This window comes from Ostrea edulis, chromosome 1, assembly GCF_947568905.1.
Source record: "Ostrea edulis chromosome 1, xbOstEdul1.1, whole genome shotgun sequence".
NCBI classification, from domain to species: Eukaryota; Metazoa; Mollusca; class Bivalvia; order Ostreida; family Ostreidae; genus Ostrea; species Ostrea edulis.
In genome coordinates, this window is record NC_079164.1 from 93,541,891 (window position 1) to 93,563,199 (window position 21,309).

Genomic DNA, 21,309 nt, shown 5'->3' on the forward strand with positions numbered 1-21,309 from the left:
ATAGGTTGTATCGGCAAACTAGATCGTTATAACGACCAGGAAAACTGCGAAATGCTGACTTTAATCGAGACTTGAAACTCCTGTACCATCAACTTCTTGTTAGTAGCTTGCCTCGATTTAAAAACTGACTATATGCAGAACAAGCTCTTGCGTATCGAATCAGTTGAGAGAGATAAACACCATATGCAGGTGGTAATGGAATATTACAACATAAATATGGGGAGTTGACGATGGAGAAGCTGAAATCATCCCGTTTGTCATAAAGTTGAGTTGTTAGTTTGCCGTTAATATCTACTTTCAATAAAATATCTAAGTATGAAGTAGAAGTGGACGACTCTGTGGTGTTTGGTTTTTTTTTCGAGGGATATATCGAATCGACATTTTAGAAATTCATTTCAAAATTAAGGATTATCTCCCTCATGCATAGCTCTTATCCTTGGACGAATTTGGCTCCACTTTTTTGGCACGCTGTTTTTGGCTATATTTAGCTCCAAAACTTCTTAGTTATTTCGGATTTCAAACATTTCGGTTGAGCATCACTGAAGAGACATTATTTGTCGAAATGCGCATCTGGTGCATCAAAATTGGTACCGTATAAGTTTTACATGATTGAAAGTTATAATTGTTAATAGATAGAACGTCGATATATCTGAATGTCGAGTTGAAGACCACAGCAAGAGATTTTTTCTTCTTGCGTAGAAGTGTTTTATTAAATTCTGCTTCATATGAATATAAAAATAGGTCAGCTAACAAAGGAGCACATGGTGTGTGAATTCAAGTCCGGTTATGTAGTGACCCGTTGAGGCTTTGTTGGGATCATAGGAATAAAAATAGAGATTCACATCGACTGAACAACGGCAGGGTCAAGGTCACTCAAGTGAGCGATGTGACCCGCGTGCTTCTTGTTTCCCGTTCAGACAGAATTGATGTTTAGATTTTTTCTAAAAAGAATATCAACCCGGCTATAAGCAAAGATGTTGGGGGGGGGGGGTTAGAATTACTTGAAACAAACACACTTTTTGGTTTTAGAGAAGTGCTCGCCTACGTGTATCACGTGGTTTTTCTCTATATCCTATAGAGCATGTATGTCAGAATCCAGGAAATTTTGAAAGAAGGGGGTGGGGGGGGGGGGTCGACCATTAATTTTGGTTTTCAAAGGGGGAAGTTCCATCCTCAAAATGCGTAATTATTACCTTTTTTAAGCAAAATTTTGTGAGAGGGTTCCATTAACCCCCGGTTTGGGAGAGGGCCTACATAAGCTATGCCTGTGTTGCCCGATCCTATTGAGTTTCTCAATAGAATATGTTTTTAAATTAAATTAATTAACCCTCAGACACCCCCCCCTCTCTCTCTCTGGATCCGCCACTGGAAAAGGTCCACAGTTGGTGTATTTGAAACATTTTTACACGGGTATTCAGCATTACATTCCAGATTCATCAGTGGCAGTAAATCTGGAGTGGAATGTTGAAAACAATTTCGTTGTTATCCAGACTAGGCATAATATGATCTTTGCTACCCGTTTCAGATTGTGTCTCATCTTTAAATGTATAAAGTATTTCAAATTCCTATATAAAGACAAAACGTATGTGAGTAGTCAACATATAATATGCCGCCATGCTCTGGGGTTGGTAAACAATAGGAATATACAATGTAACTGAATATGTAGTGCAATAGATTTATACGCATATACTGTATCAAAATATTTCTGGGCCATCGCTAAGTCGAAATGATCAAACTGTTACATCTGTCTAGAACAATAAAATGTCTTGAAGAAACAAATGTGATTGATATTGAAAAACAAAATGAATCTAAGACCTGTATGATTCCTGTAATGATTAAGGCGCCCGCTTGCTTTTTTATTGTGTATTGAGACTTTAATTACTAGTCCCCCCCCCCCCCCAATTTTCCATAAATGGGAAAAGAAAAACGTATTGATCGTCTGTTTAACTGTAGGATAACGAAAATATCGTCTGATATGCCGTTCTTGGCTGTGAGCTGCGGTATCGAGGGGATACTTATGGTGCATTTCAGGGGGTAAATACCATTCAGGTAGTTAAAGAACGCAAATGATGTTCAGAAAAGAAAAAGGTTGTAAGATTAGTCGAGTCAATAAAATTTCTGTTCTATCCAACCTAGTTTCATTCTACGGTTTACACATCGCATATTGTGTTTAGATTTCCCCAATGGTGCTAGTCCAAATGTCAATCCTTTCTATGAATTAGAATATAATATCAACTAAGATTTTTAAATTTTCAATATCTGTATAAATCATGATTAAAAACAAAGCATTTAATATTTGGTTGTCTTTGTATTTTGATATATTTACATTTCTAATATCTTTACAGTTTGTAATGATAGCCATTTCCTCATGAATGCGCTGCAGTTGTGAACAATACGCGTATCCATCTTCATAAATATGTATGTCGTATGTCAATCTAAAGGCTGAGAAATTCAATAGAAATGACGGTAGAATGTAAAAATAAGAAATAAATCTAATTTTTGAAAATACATGAGGATATGAACTGCAACTTCTTACGAAGGCATAAATTTCACGAAGCGCGTTACGTAAATAAAGCGCTATTTCCTTGTTTCGGATGTAGGACACGGCTACTGATAATGGGGTACATCTCATGACTCGTGCGTGTTTTCTTGTTGTGTATGTAGGGCACGGTTACTGATGATGGGGGATACATCTCATGACTCGTGCGTGGTTTCGGATGTAGGGCACGGTTACTGATAATGGGGTACATCTCATGATTCGTGCTTATTTTCTTGTTTTGGATGTAGGGCACGGTTATTGATAATGGGGTACATCTCATGATTCGTGCTTATTTTCTTGTTTTGGATGTAGGGCACGGTTACTGATAATGGGTTACACATCATGATCCCTGCGTGTTTTCTTGTTTCGGATGTAGGGCACGGTTACTGATGATGGGTACATCTCATGACTCGTGCGTGTTTTCTTGTTTCGGATGTAGGGCACGGTTACTGATAATGGGGTACATCTCATGACTCGTGCGTGTTTTCTTGTTATGGATGTAGGGCACGGTTACTGATAATGGGGTACATCTCATGACTCGTGCGTGTTTTCGTGTTTCGGATGTAGGGCACGGTTACTGATGATGGGGTACATCTCATGGTCCGTGCGTGTTTTCTTGTTTCGGATGTAGGGCCCGGTTACTGATAATGGGGTACATCTCATGACTCGTGCGTGTTTTCTTGTTTCGGATGTAGGGCACGGTTACTGATAATGGGGTACATATCATGACTCGTGCGTGTTTTCTTGTTTCGGATATAGGGCACGGTTACTGATAATGGGGTACATCTCATGACTCGTGCGTGTTTTCGTGTTTCGGATGTAGGGCACGGTTACTGATAATGGGGTACATTTCATGATTCGTGCTTATTTTCTTGTTTTGGATGTAGGGCACGGTTACTGATAATGGGTTACACATCATGATCCGTGCGTGTTTTCGTGTTTCGGATGTAGGGCACGGTTACTGATAATGGGGTACATCTCATGATTCGTGCGTATTTTCTTGTTTCGGATGTAGGGCACGGTTACTGATGATGGGGTCATCTCATAATTCGTGCGTGTTTTCTGCTGTCAGAATGACAGTACGGACGATTAAGGTACATGTGTATCTATGAATCTTGATGTGTATTTATATTGTTGTTTCAGATGTATGGTACCGATACCCTAGGCATGGGAATGATAGGGTACATCATGATGTGCTACGGTACAGCGCAGTTGGCGATGTTGTTGGTTATCGAAAAACTCCAAAAAAGACTTAAACCGGTCGTTTTTGTTCTGCAAGGTAAAAGAGGGTACGAAAAAACGTTTAACAATTGAAGGCTAGCTGATAATATTGTTTTGCCATCCTTATTGTTCAAAACGTGTTATACATGTACATAGAGCCTACGATAATGGAAGTATGCCAAAGGAAAAAAAATTAAAGCTGTATGGTCCAACTTTGACTTTTGTCCACTTTGTAAAAACACTGTTAAATCATCGCACGTACGTAGTTATGAGGCTGTAGAACATGTCATACATTATTTAACCTGTTTTAACCATTTAAATCGTGTTTACAAACAACGGTAACTCGATCAGTATTAATGCATATTCAGAAGATAAATCAAGTGACAGTCACGTGTCCAGTTCAGACTTCCAGAGGTCAGATCATCGGTGTAAAGATGTGCATTTGTTACTACATTACGGTGCCATAATGTAACAGGGTGTTGATTGCTAATTAGTAAGGATGACCAACTCCTGTTGAGGTTCTGAACAAGACGTTTATTCAGCAAAGTACATGTATATATTAAGTTGCTTGAAAAGAAAGCCCTGTAACAATTGTATAACAATAATCAAACATATGTATAAATCATAAAATACAATATTACTTTTACAGACTAATTGATATACAATTAATGGTAGCAATATTTACATACTTCTAGGGAGATAACTTTGTCTTACACAAAGTGCTATACATGTAACATTAAATACACAAATGCATCTCCCAATATTTACTCTTGCCTATGGATAAAATCTTTACTGTACACTTATGCTTATCATAATATAAACATTACAGTTATTACTTTGATATAAAATATCCATTATGAGAAATATTTAATTAAGTTAGTAACTCAAACATACCATTCTATGGGAATAGGCCAATATATACAATGGTGAACTGCCAATGTGATAAATAAATGTCACCATATAAAGTTCAAACCTGCAAGTTAACAAATAACTTACAACTAGCTGCTAATGCAATTATCATAAAAATATGGCCCTTAATTAAGATACATCATAGTGAGACAATTGAACTACATGTATTTACACTTTATAGTTAAAATAAATGATTCTCTCTCACTATATACTTTTACTCAGGATGAAGTGCATAGGAAATTAATCTTAATACAAAATTATAGGATTTACCATTTTAGATATATATTAGAAGTATATTATCATTAGTAATAAACTTAGTAACTTACCAATTGAGAGGAAAAGTCAGTCTCAGGTAGTACTATCAGGTCTATGTCAATTCAAAACTTATATACTGATCTATGGACTGGTCACTTCAAATTTCAGACAAAGAAATGAACTGACACCAAGAACTTTTGGAGGGAACAAATCCCAAACCCAATAAAAACGCAAGACACAAAACTAAAACACCAATGAAATTAAAAGACTTATGGACAATTTGGCCAAGACATAATTAGGCACCTCAGGCACTCTATACCAAAGAACTCACTAAGTGTTATGCTTGACCGAATATTGAATTGCAGATCCATTAAAGGATTATATAATTCAATACACATAGCATTGATGTTAAATACGCAAGTTCGGAGTTACCCAAAAGTTATTTCCCTTTGTCGAATCTTTCGCATTTTATGACGTATGGTGGGTACACAATGTACGCATTGGATCAAATGCTGTCTGACGTGTTTCATACCGATTGTTAAGCCGTTCTTGGCACACTGATTTTGACTGCGGATAACTCCGTTTACCTGATCAAGATATGGGGCTCACGGCGGGTGTGACCGGTCAACAGGGGATGCTTACTCCTCCTAGGCACCTGATCCCACCTCTGGTGTGTCCAGGGGTCCGTGTTTGCCCAACTATCTATTTTGTATTGCTTGTAGGAGTTATGAGATTGATCACTGTTCGTTATCTTCACCTTGCATGCATTATATCGTAGACTGGCATTGTACATAACGATTACGTACGATTAATGTAATAAAAGCGTAACTTTTGTTTATATCAATCACTGGTATGCATATTCTGCCCATATCAAGCATAATTTGTTTGAATAAGATCATCAAATTGGCTATTGAAGCATTATTCGTTTCCTCTTCTACATGAGTGACGCTTTTATCAAAGCTACATGAGTGACGCTTTTATCAAAGAAAAATGGCAATTAACAATATTTGTTTGAGCCATTTTGTTATCCAATACTCATAAACTCACTAAAGTTGCCTTTTCCCTGAGATAGGATGGTCTCAGAAACTCTGGATATCATCTTTTAAGAAATAATACAACGATAGTAATTAGCAAATGTACCCACTGTCATCATATTTTACGTCATAATTTACGGAAGAGTTCGACAAAGGGAAATAACTCTTGGGGAACTCGGAACTTCCGTATTGAAATGAAATGAATAACAATGCATACATGCATATATAAATGTATTATATACATATTAGATAAGAAATGACTCTGCCACAATAAGTGATTCACGTTTTTATGTAAGAGAAATAAAAACATAAAATACCGCTTAGTAATTCCTAAAACTCTTAGCTGTTTTATGCTATTTCAAATATATATTTAGACATTGCACGTCATGGTAGGATTTATTTCATGCGCGTGGGGCTTCTTATGGACGCATGTCCAGACATGACTTCGAATCGGGGAGAAATGACAGGTTCTAAAATATGTTTGCACAACGAAGGAAGAAAAAAAAGTTGAGGTAGCAGAGATAACTGGGTATGATCCATTTATATACCGGACTCCCATACTTCACTATTTGACCCCAAATTGACACGCATGCGCACGATTTCCCAACACGAGCGGCAAATTCCCCATTTCCTTTATAAATAATCTTACCACTATTTTCTTTTTTATGCAAATGTTTTCAAGCATGTAATTACGGTAAAGTTAATAAGAATTAACTAATTCAGATGCATTAAAGTAATTCTGTACACTTTGAAAAAAATAATAGCATACAGCTTTGAAAAACACACAATGGATAATTTTGCGAGTGGACGCTAGTTTGTGGGTGATCACCCCTAAATGGCTTTAGGAATGGCCAAACAAAAATTAGCGAGATGATGATAAATTTTGGTAACTGTGTTGCGAACATTCATAAGGATTTGTCGATTGAATGATGGCCGGAGAAAAATTATTTCTGTCGGTAGAATTTCATTATCTAACGGGCTGAGCTTCTCGTATTTGGCAGCTCACGAGACCAACTCATTAAGACCCGGTCTTGTTGAGCGTAAAGTATATCTGTTCAAAGAATGATGAAATAGAAATTTGTTCCGCCTACCAGGCTGCATGTGATTGTATGGATTTTATAGAGAAATTTTCATACTTGTAATGCAAATTCATTCGCTGAGAAACAAAATTCATAAATGAGAGAAAGAATTTAGTACGTTTGAAAATATCCACAGGAAACGTTCTTTTGTGGGGGAAATAGAAATATATTGATCAACAATAATGAAGTAAGGATCGATTAGAGGAAATGTGTTAGATATAAAACCTGTAACCTATTAACCACCCGCCATAAAACATCCGCCGTGTTTAATAACCTGTTAACCTCCCGCTATAAAAAAAAAAAAAAAAAAAAAAAAACCATCCGCTGTGTGTATCATTTGTCTCTCTAGCCTAGTGTCTTTTTCTTTCCGGTTAAGATTTTTGAATTGCCCACAGTTTGGCAGTTTCCACATTTAGATCGTAATTAGAGTATTCTACCATCTATCCATTGTAATTCGGACCTGTTCAAGAGAGAGATGTGTTTTTTTCTCCATTTGTCGCTGTAGGGAAATATCAGATACAACTAGGAACTGCATCAGTATTGTGAATAATTTAATCAAAGCATTCATTATTCAAAACGTCTTTGAATTTAATGACCAATATAAAGTAGAGTAAACGTTTAACATTTGAACCCTAGAGAACAACTACATCGTTCTTCAACAATTAATTAATTATAAAGGAGAATATACACTATTTGCAATAAAACGGTTATGAATAATGCATAATTCTCTTTGATTTGAAGGTTTCCTGGTCACACAAGGTCTTCTTCTAGTATTGTACATATGGGAGCCACACTCGGATTCTGTTTACAGCATTCTGGGATTCATGACCCTCTGGGGAGCCCTAGACGCTGTTTGGCAGTCTCAAGTACAAGGTAAGGTCACCAACTATTGTTCCCAAATTGATTTTTATTTCCGCTTGATTTATTAACTCCACGTTCTGTTTACATTTGCCATTACCACTGCCCCATAGCTCAACTGCGTATGTAAATCGTGTTCTTATAATGTTGGAAGATTCTGATCTGAGCATATAAATAGCCAAAATGAAAAAGTGAAGATAACGAACAGTGATAAATCTCATAACTCCCATAAGGAATACAAGATAGAGAGTTGGGCATACGGACCACTGGACATACCAGAGGTGGGATCAGGTGCCTAGGAGGAGAAAGCATCCCCTGTCGACCGGTCACACCCGCCGTAAATTATTTTGCTTTGATTTGGAATGCCGGAGTTTATGATTAAATGAACCGACTTGATAACGTATACATATTTGTTCTTGTACTGTAGTCAGTACTGGGTCTATGGCTTACACGTAATTGGATTAGAACCACTAGCTTATACAAAAATTTTGTGGTCATTACAGGGAGATTTTCTTGAAATTGCATTGTCGCATGATGCAAGAATCATGGCAACTATCCAAAAGAAGATATAGTCGACAAAAACCATTCCTTTCTAGCAATTGATCGTGTCATTTTAAGTGAATTCTGGGGAAATAAATGACTTGCGTTTAGAATAAAGTTTCTATCAATTCCGACTTTATAGGATGGTGATATTTCAGAAAATCAATAAATCTGATTTACGGAAACAGACGGAATCTGTCAAACTAATGTTTCTCAGAGAAGCCAAGCGTTCAATACATCATCGCGAAACTACTGCATGTCGGTCCTTGACAGTCAAAGAATTTAACTTATAACATGGCGCTTTTCCCAGAAAATTTATTGTTACAGGAAAAACTTATTATCTGCTTTTTATTCATTACATTTGGTAATCATGACTTTTATCACATTTATTTTCATACGTATGGAATGATGACACTCTAGAGTTATCGATCTTGTCACTGTCTGTTCCCTCGAGTGATGTGGATTGCATTTATTGTCTGCCATAATCCTGTTATTCCTGATAATGTGGGTTTATGTTTTTATAAAAAGATGTCAAAATGTTATAATAAGGCTGTTTGTATAGAGAAAGTGCTACGTGTATATAGACAATGCACAGGGTATTATATAATTTATTGTATATAGATTTCATTTCCTTAAAAATCTCCAGTTTTCATACTAGATCGCCTCTGGCAAATGGCGCAATGTCATCAGACAGCGTTGCTTTATCTCGATAGATATGTTACGAAATAGATTTATGTAATTTAGTTTCCTCAAGTGATCCACAAGGATGCTAATTTCATTCTAGAAGTGTCATATCAATTATTACTGCTTTTAACTCTGCTCCTGTATTTGGTTTCTTCACGTTGGTGATACATGTATATCAGAAAATCACCTCCTAGCAGAATCGTCTGTACACAATGATTATGTTGCAGGTTTTGTTGTTGGGGTTTTTTCTTCTTGTTAGTTTGAAGTTCTTTATTATTATTATTTTGGTTGTTGTTGTTTTTAACTTTGTTTTTATTCTCTTTTATTATTTTTTGTTCCTTTTATTATTTATTTATCTATTTCATTTATTGTAATGAATAGCAAATTATATTTAATGGAAATCAACTTATGTGACCGAGATTTTAAAAACCCAGGAAAGTTAAAGTAAATAGCGGACACGAGGCGATTATATTTCGAGAAAACGTGTTAATGAATAATCCAAGAATGTTTTGGGGTTATTTTCAATTTTTCATTCACCACAAAAATGGCGTATATCACACCTATAACAATGTTAGATCCCATCACCCTGGATGTTAAACATTTGCATTGTTGATTTTAGTCGGCATAATATTGCTACATTTCAAGCATTGTGAGATCGCCCGAGTGAATCAAGGGACCTATTGCTATATGTTTTTATCCTCTGTTGTTATAGTGGTGTGTCAATCATACATTTTTGAACATTTTAAGCTTTTTCTCTGTACCAATTTCAACCAAATTTGGTTTGTAGCATCTAAGGGTCATGGGGAACACATAGTTATTTCATGGATTCTGCCGCCATGGGGTCTGATAGGTGTGGCCAACGCCATCACATTAAATGAAATATTTAAAAATCTTCTTTACTCCTGGACATCAAGCATTCAAACTATTGGCACAATGAGCCTTTTACCAGAAGAGTTAAATTCATGATCCCATGGGTTCATACCACAGGGTAGGGCTAAGCTGGTCATATATTGAAAATGTATTACAATTTAGAAAATCTTCTTTACTTCTGGACATCAAGGAGGCACAATGTTTGCCTGATTGTAATGAGCATTAAGCCCTATACCCAAAATGTTTGAAATCCATGACCCCTGGGTTCAAGTACCATAATGGTGCTAGATTAGTCATATGCACGTACATATATTGAAAATACTATAGAAAATCTTTGGAATATTGATGGACGTCAAGAAAACAATTGTTTGTATGATTTTCATGATCGATGAGAAAGATCCCAGTGTTCAGATTCCAGGGTTTGGCTTAGTGGTTTAAAATGCAGTGTGTTCTAGAAATGCAATGTGAAATATACGACTTTTGGGTATAGGGTTCAGACGCCAGAAAGGAGCCTAATTGATCATACGTTGAAAATGCATTTCATTTTAGAAAATATTATTTACTCCTGAATATCAAACATGCAAACTGTTTGCATGGTTACATGTATAATGAGCAACAAATGTATTAATTAATTTGCCCTGGGTTCAGATCCAGAGTTGATCATATATTGACGATGTATCATTATGTATTATTATATTAAAGATGCATTATGTTTTAAGATTGTCTTTACCTCGGCAAGCAGTCAAACTGTTTGTGTAATATTAAGCATGCAATGAGCCCTCTTCGCTCTTCCAAACTTCTGAAATCCATCCTACACTGAGGCCTAGACTGGGGGAAAGTTAAGCATATTGAAAATGCTTGATAATTCATGATCAGAAAAAATCTTCTGTACTTGTGGACACCCAGCAGAAAAACTGTTTGCATTATTACAATAAACAACTGGCCTTTTACCAAAATTGTAAAATTCGCGTTCCATGATGAAGGAGTATTTTCTGGTCCCAGGAGAGGACTATTCTGATCATATGTTGACAAATGCATTAACTTCTTTTAATGAGTTCCTCTTTATTCCTGTACATCTGAGCATTGGGTTTTCTACTAAATGTACTGGATATTCTGGATTTTAGAACTCAAATCGAAAATCGCTTTTCGCTACGATGTGGTAAAACTTATTCTCCAATAAAAGAATTGTAAATTATCACCATGAAAGAGAAAACTGTTCAGGTTTTCTTCTAAAAACCCTCCACCGCAAACTGTAGTCCCTTCCAAGAATTTTACAATAAAAAGGACATAATTTAAGTATTTTGTGTTTTAAAAATTCTTATTCAAGGTAAATTTGTAAGACGTAATTACATTTTTGAGCTAACCTCCAAAGTAAAGATCCTAATTATATGACGCTTTTTATCAATATTTTCACTGTATTTCAGGCATATTGGTGTCGTCTGCTGTCCGGAAGGAGCCTGCAGTCATATGTTACAGGGTGTGCCAGGGCTTAGGGCTGTGTGCCGTCTTTTTCTCCTCCATTGTCCTCACGCTCCTCTACAAAGTATGTTTAATTGGATCCACCCTTGTGTTGGGTGTTATTGGGTACCTCATCATGGAGGTGTCAAATAACCCCATAACACCAATGGAAAATCGAGCATTTAATGTTTAGTGTTATAACGTATCAGGTTTCATTACGGAATTATGTTCAATTTCTTTAAATGTTTTTCATATGGTATTTGTAATAATTAGAATTGCACAATAGAAAAGAAAAGCCAAATACATGTACATGTACTCGTGTTTTGATGACGAAAACTTAAGGACAAACAATATATTTGTTAAAAGAGCTGTTTTCCAGTTAACTTTTAGGTTATTGAAATTAGGTTTTAATCGCGTGATCGTCATTTCCCCGTAAATTCGTGATGTTGAATACAAAATTATAGAATTAAAACCTCGCGACATATACTTGATTTACGATAATAAAAAAGGCTTTATTCACACATCCAAAATTGTATTCTGTAAACGTTTTGTTAACTTTTGCTATATTGTAATACTGCCAAACGTTGCCGTCATGATAGTCATTGTAAAACGTCACTGTAGTCTGTGTATGATGTCATCGTAGTCTATTAATGTAGTCTGTTACACTGTCATTTTACAACACACCTTTTTTTCTAGAGCTTTTTATTGATTTGGAATATGTTTTCTAACCTGCAACGAATTAGTACATGTTCAGCTTGCATAATGCAAAGTTTGTTTTGTTTCGAAAGTGATATAATTACTGTGTCAATAAAAATATACATTCCTTTAATTCTGTTTTAGATATTGATTTTCTCTTGGGGTATGTGGCCAGTATTATGTTCTAGTATTCGATCTGTGGATATTAAGACTCAGTGTGTGATCTACATGTATGCAGTATTCCGTGTAGAGCAGCCACAACCGATCTGCTTTCACTGTGCCTGTACATGGTCTCTAGATTAAAATTCGATTGTTTCCAATGCTTTTTCAGACAAGTAGAATAATATACGATGTGCATGTATTTCAGTGGAGGATCTAGAGGGGTGTTACGGTTCAGGGTAGGATATAGAGTGGGGTTAATTGTTCAGTGGCGGATCTAGAGGGGATTACGGGGGCTGCGCTGCATCCCCTTGGGCTTGATATTTTTTAACAATAAAAAGTCTGTTTTTGCAATTCTGGGATTTTCACCCCTACACCCCGCTTGAACTCCATGGTCTCTCAAGTTGTCAGCGCTGTCCCCCCTCCACAGATCGCTTTCATCAATAAACAACTGTCAGGTTAATATATCTTTCCCGTAACCCTGTCCGACAGATAAACATGTATATACAGTATTTCACATTCATATAAACACAAGAAAGAACAGGAAAACAACATTTATAACATCATCCCTGGAGGTGATACACTAAAAGAGCTGTACATGAAAAGGTGAAGAAAAAACGAGCAGTGATCAATCTCATAACTCCTATAAAGGTAAAGATAACGAACGGTGACAAATCTCATAATTCCTATAAAAGGTGAAGATAACGAACAGGGATGATTGATTGAATATAGTTTAACGTCCCTCTCCAGAATATTTCACTCATATGGAAACGTCACCATTGCCGGTGAAAGATTGCAAAATTTAGGCATATGCTCGGCACTTATAGCCATTGAGCAGGGAGGAATCTTTATCGTGCTACACCTGCTGTGACATGGGACCTCGGTTTATGCGGTCTCATCCGAAGGACCGGTCCCATTTAGTCGCCTCTTACGGCACGCAAGGGGGTACTGATGACCTATTCTAACCCGGATCACCACGGAACGAACAGTGATCAATCTCTTAACTCTTATAAAAGGTGAAGATAACGAACAGTGATTAATTTCATAACTCCTATACAAGATAAAGATAAAAAACAGTGATCAATCTCATTAACTTCTATAAAAGGTGAAGATAAAGAACAATGATCAATCTCATAACTCCTATAAGGAATACAAATTAATGAGTTGGGCAAACACGGATCCTTGGATATACCAGAGGTGGGATCAGGTGCCTATGTGGAGTAAACATCCCCTGTCGACCGATCATACCTGCCGCCAACCCTATATCTTGATCAGGTAAACGGAGTAATCCGTACTCAAAATCTGTGTCAAGAACGCCCATATAATTGGTATGAAATACAACAGATATCATTTGACCCAATGGCAGGTTGTATTGGCAAACTAAACCGTTATAACGACTATAGAATTTGCTAAATGCTGACTTTAAATGAGACTGTTGAAACCCCTGTAACATCAAATGGCATTACATATTAATCCCCCTTTCTCTCGTACATAACACATATATTCGTTTATTATTATTATTATTTAGTTTTAACATGTTTTGTTATTTGGAGAATAAAAAAGCCAGTTCTAAACCAACTTCAACTTTTTTTCCATTAATATTTTTGATCGTTGATACATGAAATGGCGTCTTATCTTAAAACAATTGCACTTTCCTGTCTGTCCAATCAATAAGGACTTTTTCAAAACAAGACAACTCCTGGTGCATGACATTTAACGTCTCATCGTTTGACACTAACTATTTCGCAGATCAGATGAGGCAAGCAGGTGAAAGACCGGGGTTGTCTAGTGTAACTACTTTATTCTTGGATTAGGATTCCCTTTTTTTCCTACAATTTATTTAAATTTCTGTCTAGTGGGCTCTGTTACCGTGGCACTGAAAGTAAACGTTAGAATATGCTATCTGTCACTTGGATTGCTTTGTTCTTCAAGAAAATATAAATATTTCCCAACCAAACCTCGCGAAATATAGATAGAAGGTAATTGCGTGTTTCCATTTCGTTTTGTCTCCTGTGTTTGAATTTTTCTGAAGCAATAGGCACTGAAAGGTCAGATCATTTCCTTGACTTCCTTTTCACAAGTGTTACATTTCTTGAAGCAGACTGATAACTCACACCAATATAAACCCGTCCCCATTCAGATGATTATTTCGAATTCATTATAGCTTAAAGCTTCTTCGTTACTGGCATCAGAAATTGTTTTGTAAATTAGCACAAAACATTCATTCATTTATCTAGTTTGATTTCCACGAGCTACATTATAGATACATATTTCACAGGAGTCTTCATTTTTATCAATTAACTTGAAATAAAAATCGGGGGGGGGGGGGGGGGTGATCCACTGTATTAGAATAAAACACACACACACACACACCAGGATGGAAACGGAATTAGAGAATTCCCATAAAAAATATTCATGGGTTTGGCTGGACGATTTAGCGACTTTTTCAGCAACCGAAGTGTTTCAGCTGCTTATTAAACTAAAAATGCCACTTTGACAGTTCATCCTGGACTCCATGCCAGTATAACGGTAGTCTCTCCGAAGTCATTTTTAGGTCAAAATAATATCTTAACGAAAGTTTCAATTAAACCAAAATAAATCATTATACTATTGAGATTTTATAAATCTATTTTAAATAAGATTAAAGAAACGATCAACGGTTTTACTACTAAATTGATGAGTGCCAGGGGCAGGCAATTTCAACTTCAAAAGGCGCAAAAATTTAAAGACTGAAAACATACAGAGACGTCAACAACGATGTCCAACACAACCGGACTCGGCGACATGGTTTACCTACAATTCATCATTTTCTTTATTTCTTGGCGACATTGTTTACCATACAATTCATCATTTTCTATATTTCTTGGCGACATGGTTTACCATACAATTCATCATTTTCTATATTTCTTGGCGACATGGTTTACAATACAATACATAATTTTCTATATTTCTCAATGCCATCATATAAATCCGTTAACACAATGAAAGTTCTACATGTACATAAAAATAACACTTTTTTAAAAGATTGATAGATTAACTATATATGTACTGCACTGTTCACGCTGAAACCTCTCTAATAATTCGATTCTTCATTTTTCTAATTTATCAGGGGACAGAGCTATTAACTAGCATTCGGCATCACAAATAACAAGACTGTTACATTTTTAATGCGATTGAGACAAATTAACTCTACACATGCATACACCCATGTATCTTAACGGGAAGCAAGGAAGCGGTCATATATGCGATTCTTTAATATGGAAAAGACAGTCATTTTTAAGATGCCATATGATGAGTACTGATTATCAAAACACTTTAAATCAATTTGAAATTATTACATAAACTGTGTGCATACCGTCAGGGCTCTCGATGGCTGGAATTTGGGACTGTTGAAAGGCCCCATTCCCAATTCAAAATAGGTCAATAAAGAAACGCACCAAATCAAGATGCTTTCACAATCCTAACTACTCGGCTATTTACGTAACCGCAAATAAATACGGAAAAGGGACGAGCGTGATCAGATTTGACGCTCCCGCTGTCGGGCCAAAATGTCTTCATTACGGGCCAGTTGTGGTACAGGACAAACGTATATTTTAAGGTACATACTTTTGATAAGACTTTATGTGTATCTGATGTTTTTAGTTAATATGTGGTGTTCAGGTTTTCCATATCGTGTGTGAACCCAGCCTTGGACTATGAAAGACTGCTGAAAAATCCAAAATGTCCGGACTTTGTCAAGTCGCACAGTTTAGTGCATTGTATTGTGTAAATGTCTTGCTCCACGACGTAATATCTATCTATCTATATATCCATATACATGTATATCTATCTATCTATTTATATATGTATATATTAACACAAATATCGGTTCAGCAGTTGTACTTTAAAATGTCTCGCTGTCATATTTGAAAAACATTGTAACGTCAAAATATTCCCGTGGTGATTCGGGTTAGAATTGGTCCTCAGTGCCACCTTGTTTGTCGTAAGAGGCGACTAAATGGGACGATCTTTCAGATGAGACGGCAAAAACCGAGGTCCCGTGTCATAGCAGGTGTGGCACAATAAAGAACCTTCCCTACTCATGTCGAAATTCACTGAAAAAAATAACTAGTGAAATACACTAAGCAAACTAGTAAAACTACTATCCATACAATCACTAATTTAAAAGTAGTTTTTACTAGGTGTTAAGTAAGTTTACTATTTGTTAACTAGTAATTTAACTAACCAGACAGTAAAACATTACTTCAGTCAATAGTAAATATTAGTATGCATTCAGTAGATTTACTAATTTTCCATTCCTGTAAGGCTTTATGTAAGGCTGTATTCCATTGCCAAAATTACTATTATTCTAGTAATTTAACTGATAGGACAAGTAAAATCGCCCTGTTAATCCTTCAAAAAATTGAATACAGAAGACAACATCAGGAACTTTAATCTGAAGTTAAAAGTCGACATGATCTTCTGGTCAATCTTGATTGCGATGGGGGATGTATCTTCTGTGGAATTTCTTGAACCTATAATCAGGATTTCTCAAACTTTTCTTTACACAGGATAGCCAAACAGTCATCAGCATCTAAATAAACAAAAACAGAACAATGTGTTAAAATGTATTAAGTTGCATATTAAAAAATATTAAGCTGTGTGTAGGATTTCTAATAAATAAACATCAAGAATAAAAAAAAAACCAGTCATAAGTTCAATGACAAACCTTTTTAGTCAATGTTCCCTCTCCAGCATCCCATTAAAAATGGCGTCTCGCAGAGAAGACCTTGCTGCAGTTTTCGCGGGCAACACGGGTCACGATGCTTATGACATCATATTTCTAGTTATATCACTATCTTGCTTAGTAAATACATTACTTACTGTCATGAGCAAGTCTTTACGAGGCATCCTAGTTAAATTAACTAGATATTTTTTTCAGTGTTGCAGTCCTTCACCGGTAATGGTGACGTCTTTATATGAGTGAAAAATTCTAAAGTGGGACGTTAAACAACCAACCAACAACGTCAAAATAAGATCGACCGTACTCCAGGCTACACTGGGATATTGACTGAGTATCGGGTTATCATCATCAGATCAATAGAAAAAGCAATTGCCGTGTCAAAATGTGTGTTATTTATTTAATAAATTCTATTGTTATTATTTATCTTTTGAGTTAAGTTCACTTAGAATACAGGGTTTCGTGTACTACGACTATAATTGATGATGATTATAAGGACGAAGAACTTCGTGTGTAATAGTTTACACTAATAATAGTCACAGGTGCTTGTGTTCAACCCCCTCCCCCCTTTTTCAGAATAACCTACATGAGTTGATTTAATTATTTATTGTTGAAAATCTCTCCACATTGCTGACATGTATTGGAGAGATTCCTGTTGAATTTGCTGTGGTAATAAACATTCAAATGAGCTTGATTTTCTTTACTTTTTAGTTTTATCGCTTGTTTTTGTTTTACGGAAATAGCCTACGCGAATAATGAGCACATCAAATCTTTTTTCAAAGACAACAAACTAATGATACTTGGTGTCTTTTAGCTATATGTATTTTGCTCTAAACTGTTTATATTTATATGAGAATTCACAATTTTAGGTGCTAGGGTACAACACACAATAGTTTCCACTTTTATGACAAATAATTATTTACTAAATTAATAAAGAAGAGTCCCCCCTCCACTATTCTAACACTAGCAGAAGTGAACGAGAAGAATATACTATAAGCTAGAAAGTAATGACATAGTATTAAAAGACTCCACCCACCACTACCCATGGAGCAAGAAAAAAGAGATTAGGGATTTTATTAATTTTTTTTCTTAAAGTAACATAAGACTCCTAAGCTTAAAAAGTTATGATATGTATTAAACGACTCCACCCACCCACCACCCATGAAGCAAGAGAATCAAGATTGGGGAATGTATTTATTTTTATTCTCTTGAGGTAACATAAGGCTCCAACCATACAGGGGTAGTTTTGCTTGTCAATTAAGTTTGGGAAGCCAACTTTCCCAGTTTTCTTCTGGCTGACCCCCTCTCCCTTCAAAATAATGATACAAGCACAAAAATAAATCATAGGAGTGAGAACAGAATTTGCAATATTGAATATGAATAGAACAGGTCTAGCTTGTCGCCCCTCTCACCCCTTGACAAATGTGGTTTGTGCCTGTATAACAAATCAGAGGTAAAAGAAAGCTGCAGAATAAATCCAGCAACTGTTGTATTATATGTAGGCTGATTAACATATTTCTATTGGTATGTAGGCTATTGCAACACATAATGGAAGACGAACAAAGTTCTCTATGTGTCGCAAACATTGTTCCCCAAAAAATGACATTGCGCAGCGGCTCTGGAAAACAAGTTCACAAACATACATTAGGGAAAGAAGTTAAAAAGCTGTTCAATGTGACTAAAACGAATACCTGCCTTTTTAAACTGGACGGAAGTTGAAATAGTGTACCAGGGATTGAAATTTAAAGAAAATACTGAAAAAAGCATTTGTTTGAATGATATACCAAGGCATTCCATCAATTCATTGCAATACCGATGGGGTCAAATTTGGGCATTTTTTAAATGCTTCTTTCAACAATAATCACAATTATGTTGAAATAATGTTTGATCAAACAAAAGAAAAAACCTGGACAGTTACATCCTGTGGAAAACCAGATCACCCTGAATACGGGTTTCTGAATAATTCATTTCAGATGACAGAAAGTTCAGTGGTCGCTATTTTCACCTCAATCAAGGAACTGAAAATATGCAGAGGCATTTCCAATCTAATTAAAATTAGACTTGTAGATCCGCTCCTCTACGATAGAAGCGTTTCATAGAGGAGCGGATCTACAAGCCTAATTTTAATTAGATTGAGGTATTTCTGAGTGCAATCTACCATTAGAGAGTCCTAATGTGTTAAAAGTCTTGCATTGCATTATTAATTGCAAAGACCAGGAAATATCTTACCATTCAACTACGTGCACCACATTAATTTCAACCAAACAACACCAGTCTTCAAATGTGTGCTATTCTTGTAAGGAAATAATGAAGTTGAATTCTGACAACAGTAGTGAAACAGAGAAGGAAAACATATCTTTAATCAATCCACTAAGTGAGAAAGTGAACTCTGATACATGTAGAGAAAATGTTACTGTTCTCTCCGACATCACAAACAGTCCACACCCAACACAACAATTACCAGTATCATCTAATCAAAATGATGATGACAATGTTGTAGATTCTAGAAACTGTAGTCAAGTTATAATGTCAGAGTCTGATCATTTTGATATTTACAAACTGTTCTTAATTCAGAAGTCCCCCCCCCCGCAGAATGTTAGCATTCTTACAGTTCCAACAAAGGGCAATGAATACATCCAAGAATGGCCGGCGTTGGAATAAAGATATTATCGGGATGTGTTTGAGCCTCTGGTGTAGAGGTCCTCGTGGTTATAAAGGTTTCTGTGACAGTGGTTTTATGGTCTTGACTTCACAGCGACTTCTGCAAACATATCAAAACAAAGTTCACAAAAAGCCAGGTGTTAACAAAGACCTTATGTACTGGATGTTGTCAGAGGCGGAACGCAAAAACTTACCTCCTGAAAAATTTGTTTGAAAGTACATGCGGGTATGAAGTGCAATGTTTCATGACATAATGCTTTTCTGCAGTTTATGCCTTAAATTCGTGTATTTTCAAACAGAAAGTCATATCTTAAATTTTGGGGTTGGCAAAAATTGGAAACTCCCAACAGTTAAACATACCAGGAGCAACCTTTAAGCTTAGTTAAAATTGTACGTGTATATTGCTACTATCATTTTTTAGATAAAATAAATTATATACAGATTGCTTGTATCGTGTTTAACGTCTCTCTCTCTCGAGAATTTTTCACTCCATGACCGGTGAAGGGCTTCAAATTTAGACCTATACTCGGCACTTACGGCCATTGAGCAGTGAGGGTTCTTTAACGTGCCACACCTACTGTGGCACGAGACATCCGTTTTTAAGGTCATCTCCGATGACCCGAGACATTCACACCTGATGCCCAGCATTTGGCGATGGATCTGTCACTACCTGTTTTAACGACTTAGGTCTGTCGCGGCCAGGATTCGAACCCCGGCCTTCCACATGCGGCGCGAACGCTCTAACCTCTAGACCACTGCGGCGGTAACTCTTGTCGATCTTGAATAATTATTTTGTCCGCAATCAAATGGGGAAGGGGTGTGTGTGTGACTAAACCCTTTACTGGATTTGGATCCGTTGTCTATACAATCCACCTATACCTAGCTGCACTCGCTCTGACTGTAGTACCGTCAACAATATTTTTAAGAAAATTAACATCTAGTTTCAGCAAGTTCCAAAAATAAAGAGCAGTATTATATTTTAATGCACTTCCTCAGTTCTTGTACAGTAGGCCTACACTACTACCTGGTGCATACGTATCTTTATGTACCTAATCCCGTTGACGCCGTAACACTGAATCTTGTACGGGTATTCTGCAATTGTTTGATAATGTCCTTGATGACGTGGCTTTTTCCCGGCCCAGTTTGACCTGTGAGTACGATATTATGTCCTTTAAGAATGACCTCAACTGCGAACACTCCACGCTCAAAGGCCATAAACACCACAAACATAGGCCTAACTTTTGTAGCCCTTTATTGGCAATGTTGACGTCTTCATATGAGTGAAGAAGAAATGCTCCCGTTAAACAGCGGGGCTCCAATAACAACGTACCTGTTACGATTGATTGTATCTACTTTAACGTCTTTCTCGAGAATTTTTCACTCATATGGAGACGTCACCAAGACCGGTGAAGGGCTTCAAATTTAGGCCTTTGCTCGGCGCTTATGGCCATTGTGCAGTGAGGGTTCTTTAGCGTGCCACAGGTCATCCAATTTTAAGGTCATTTCCGAGGATCCGTGACATTCACACCTGATGCCGAGCGTTTGGCGATGGAACTGTCACTACCTGTTTTAAAGACTTAGGTCTGTCGTGGCCGGGATTTGAAACCGGCTTTCCACATGCGGGCG

The 21,309-nt window shown here is 36.5% G+C and overlaps 1 protein-coding gene across 2 annotated transcripts in view; it reads left to right on the plus strand.

Annotated features, from left to right (window-relative positions):
* Positions 1-12,276, plus strand: part of LOC125673564 (protein unc-93 homolog A-like) — a 25,600-nt gene extending 13,324 nt beyond the window's left edge. For both annotated transcript variants that reach the window (XM_048910181.2, XM_048910190.2), the window contains exons 3-5: positions 3,683-3,818; positions 7,779-7,910; positions 11,414-12,276. In XM_048910181.2, the coding sequence (XP_048766138.2) occupies positions 3,683-3,818; positions 7,779-7,910; positions 11,414-11,640 (495 nt within the window). In that variant the 3' untranslated portion in view covers positions 11,641-12,276. The remainder of the gene's footprint in view (positions 1-3,682; positions 3,819-7,778; positions 7,911-11,413) is intronic.
* Positions 12,277-21,309: the final 9,033 nt, after the last annotated feature.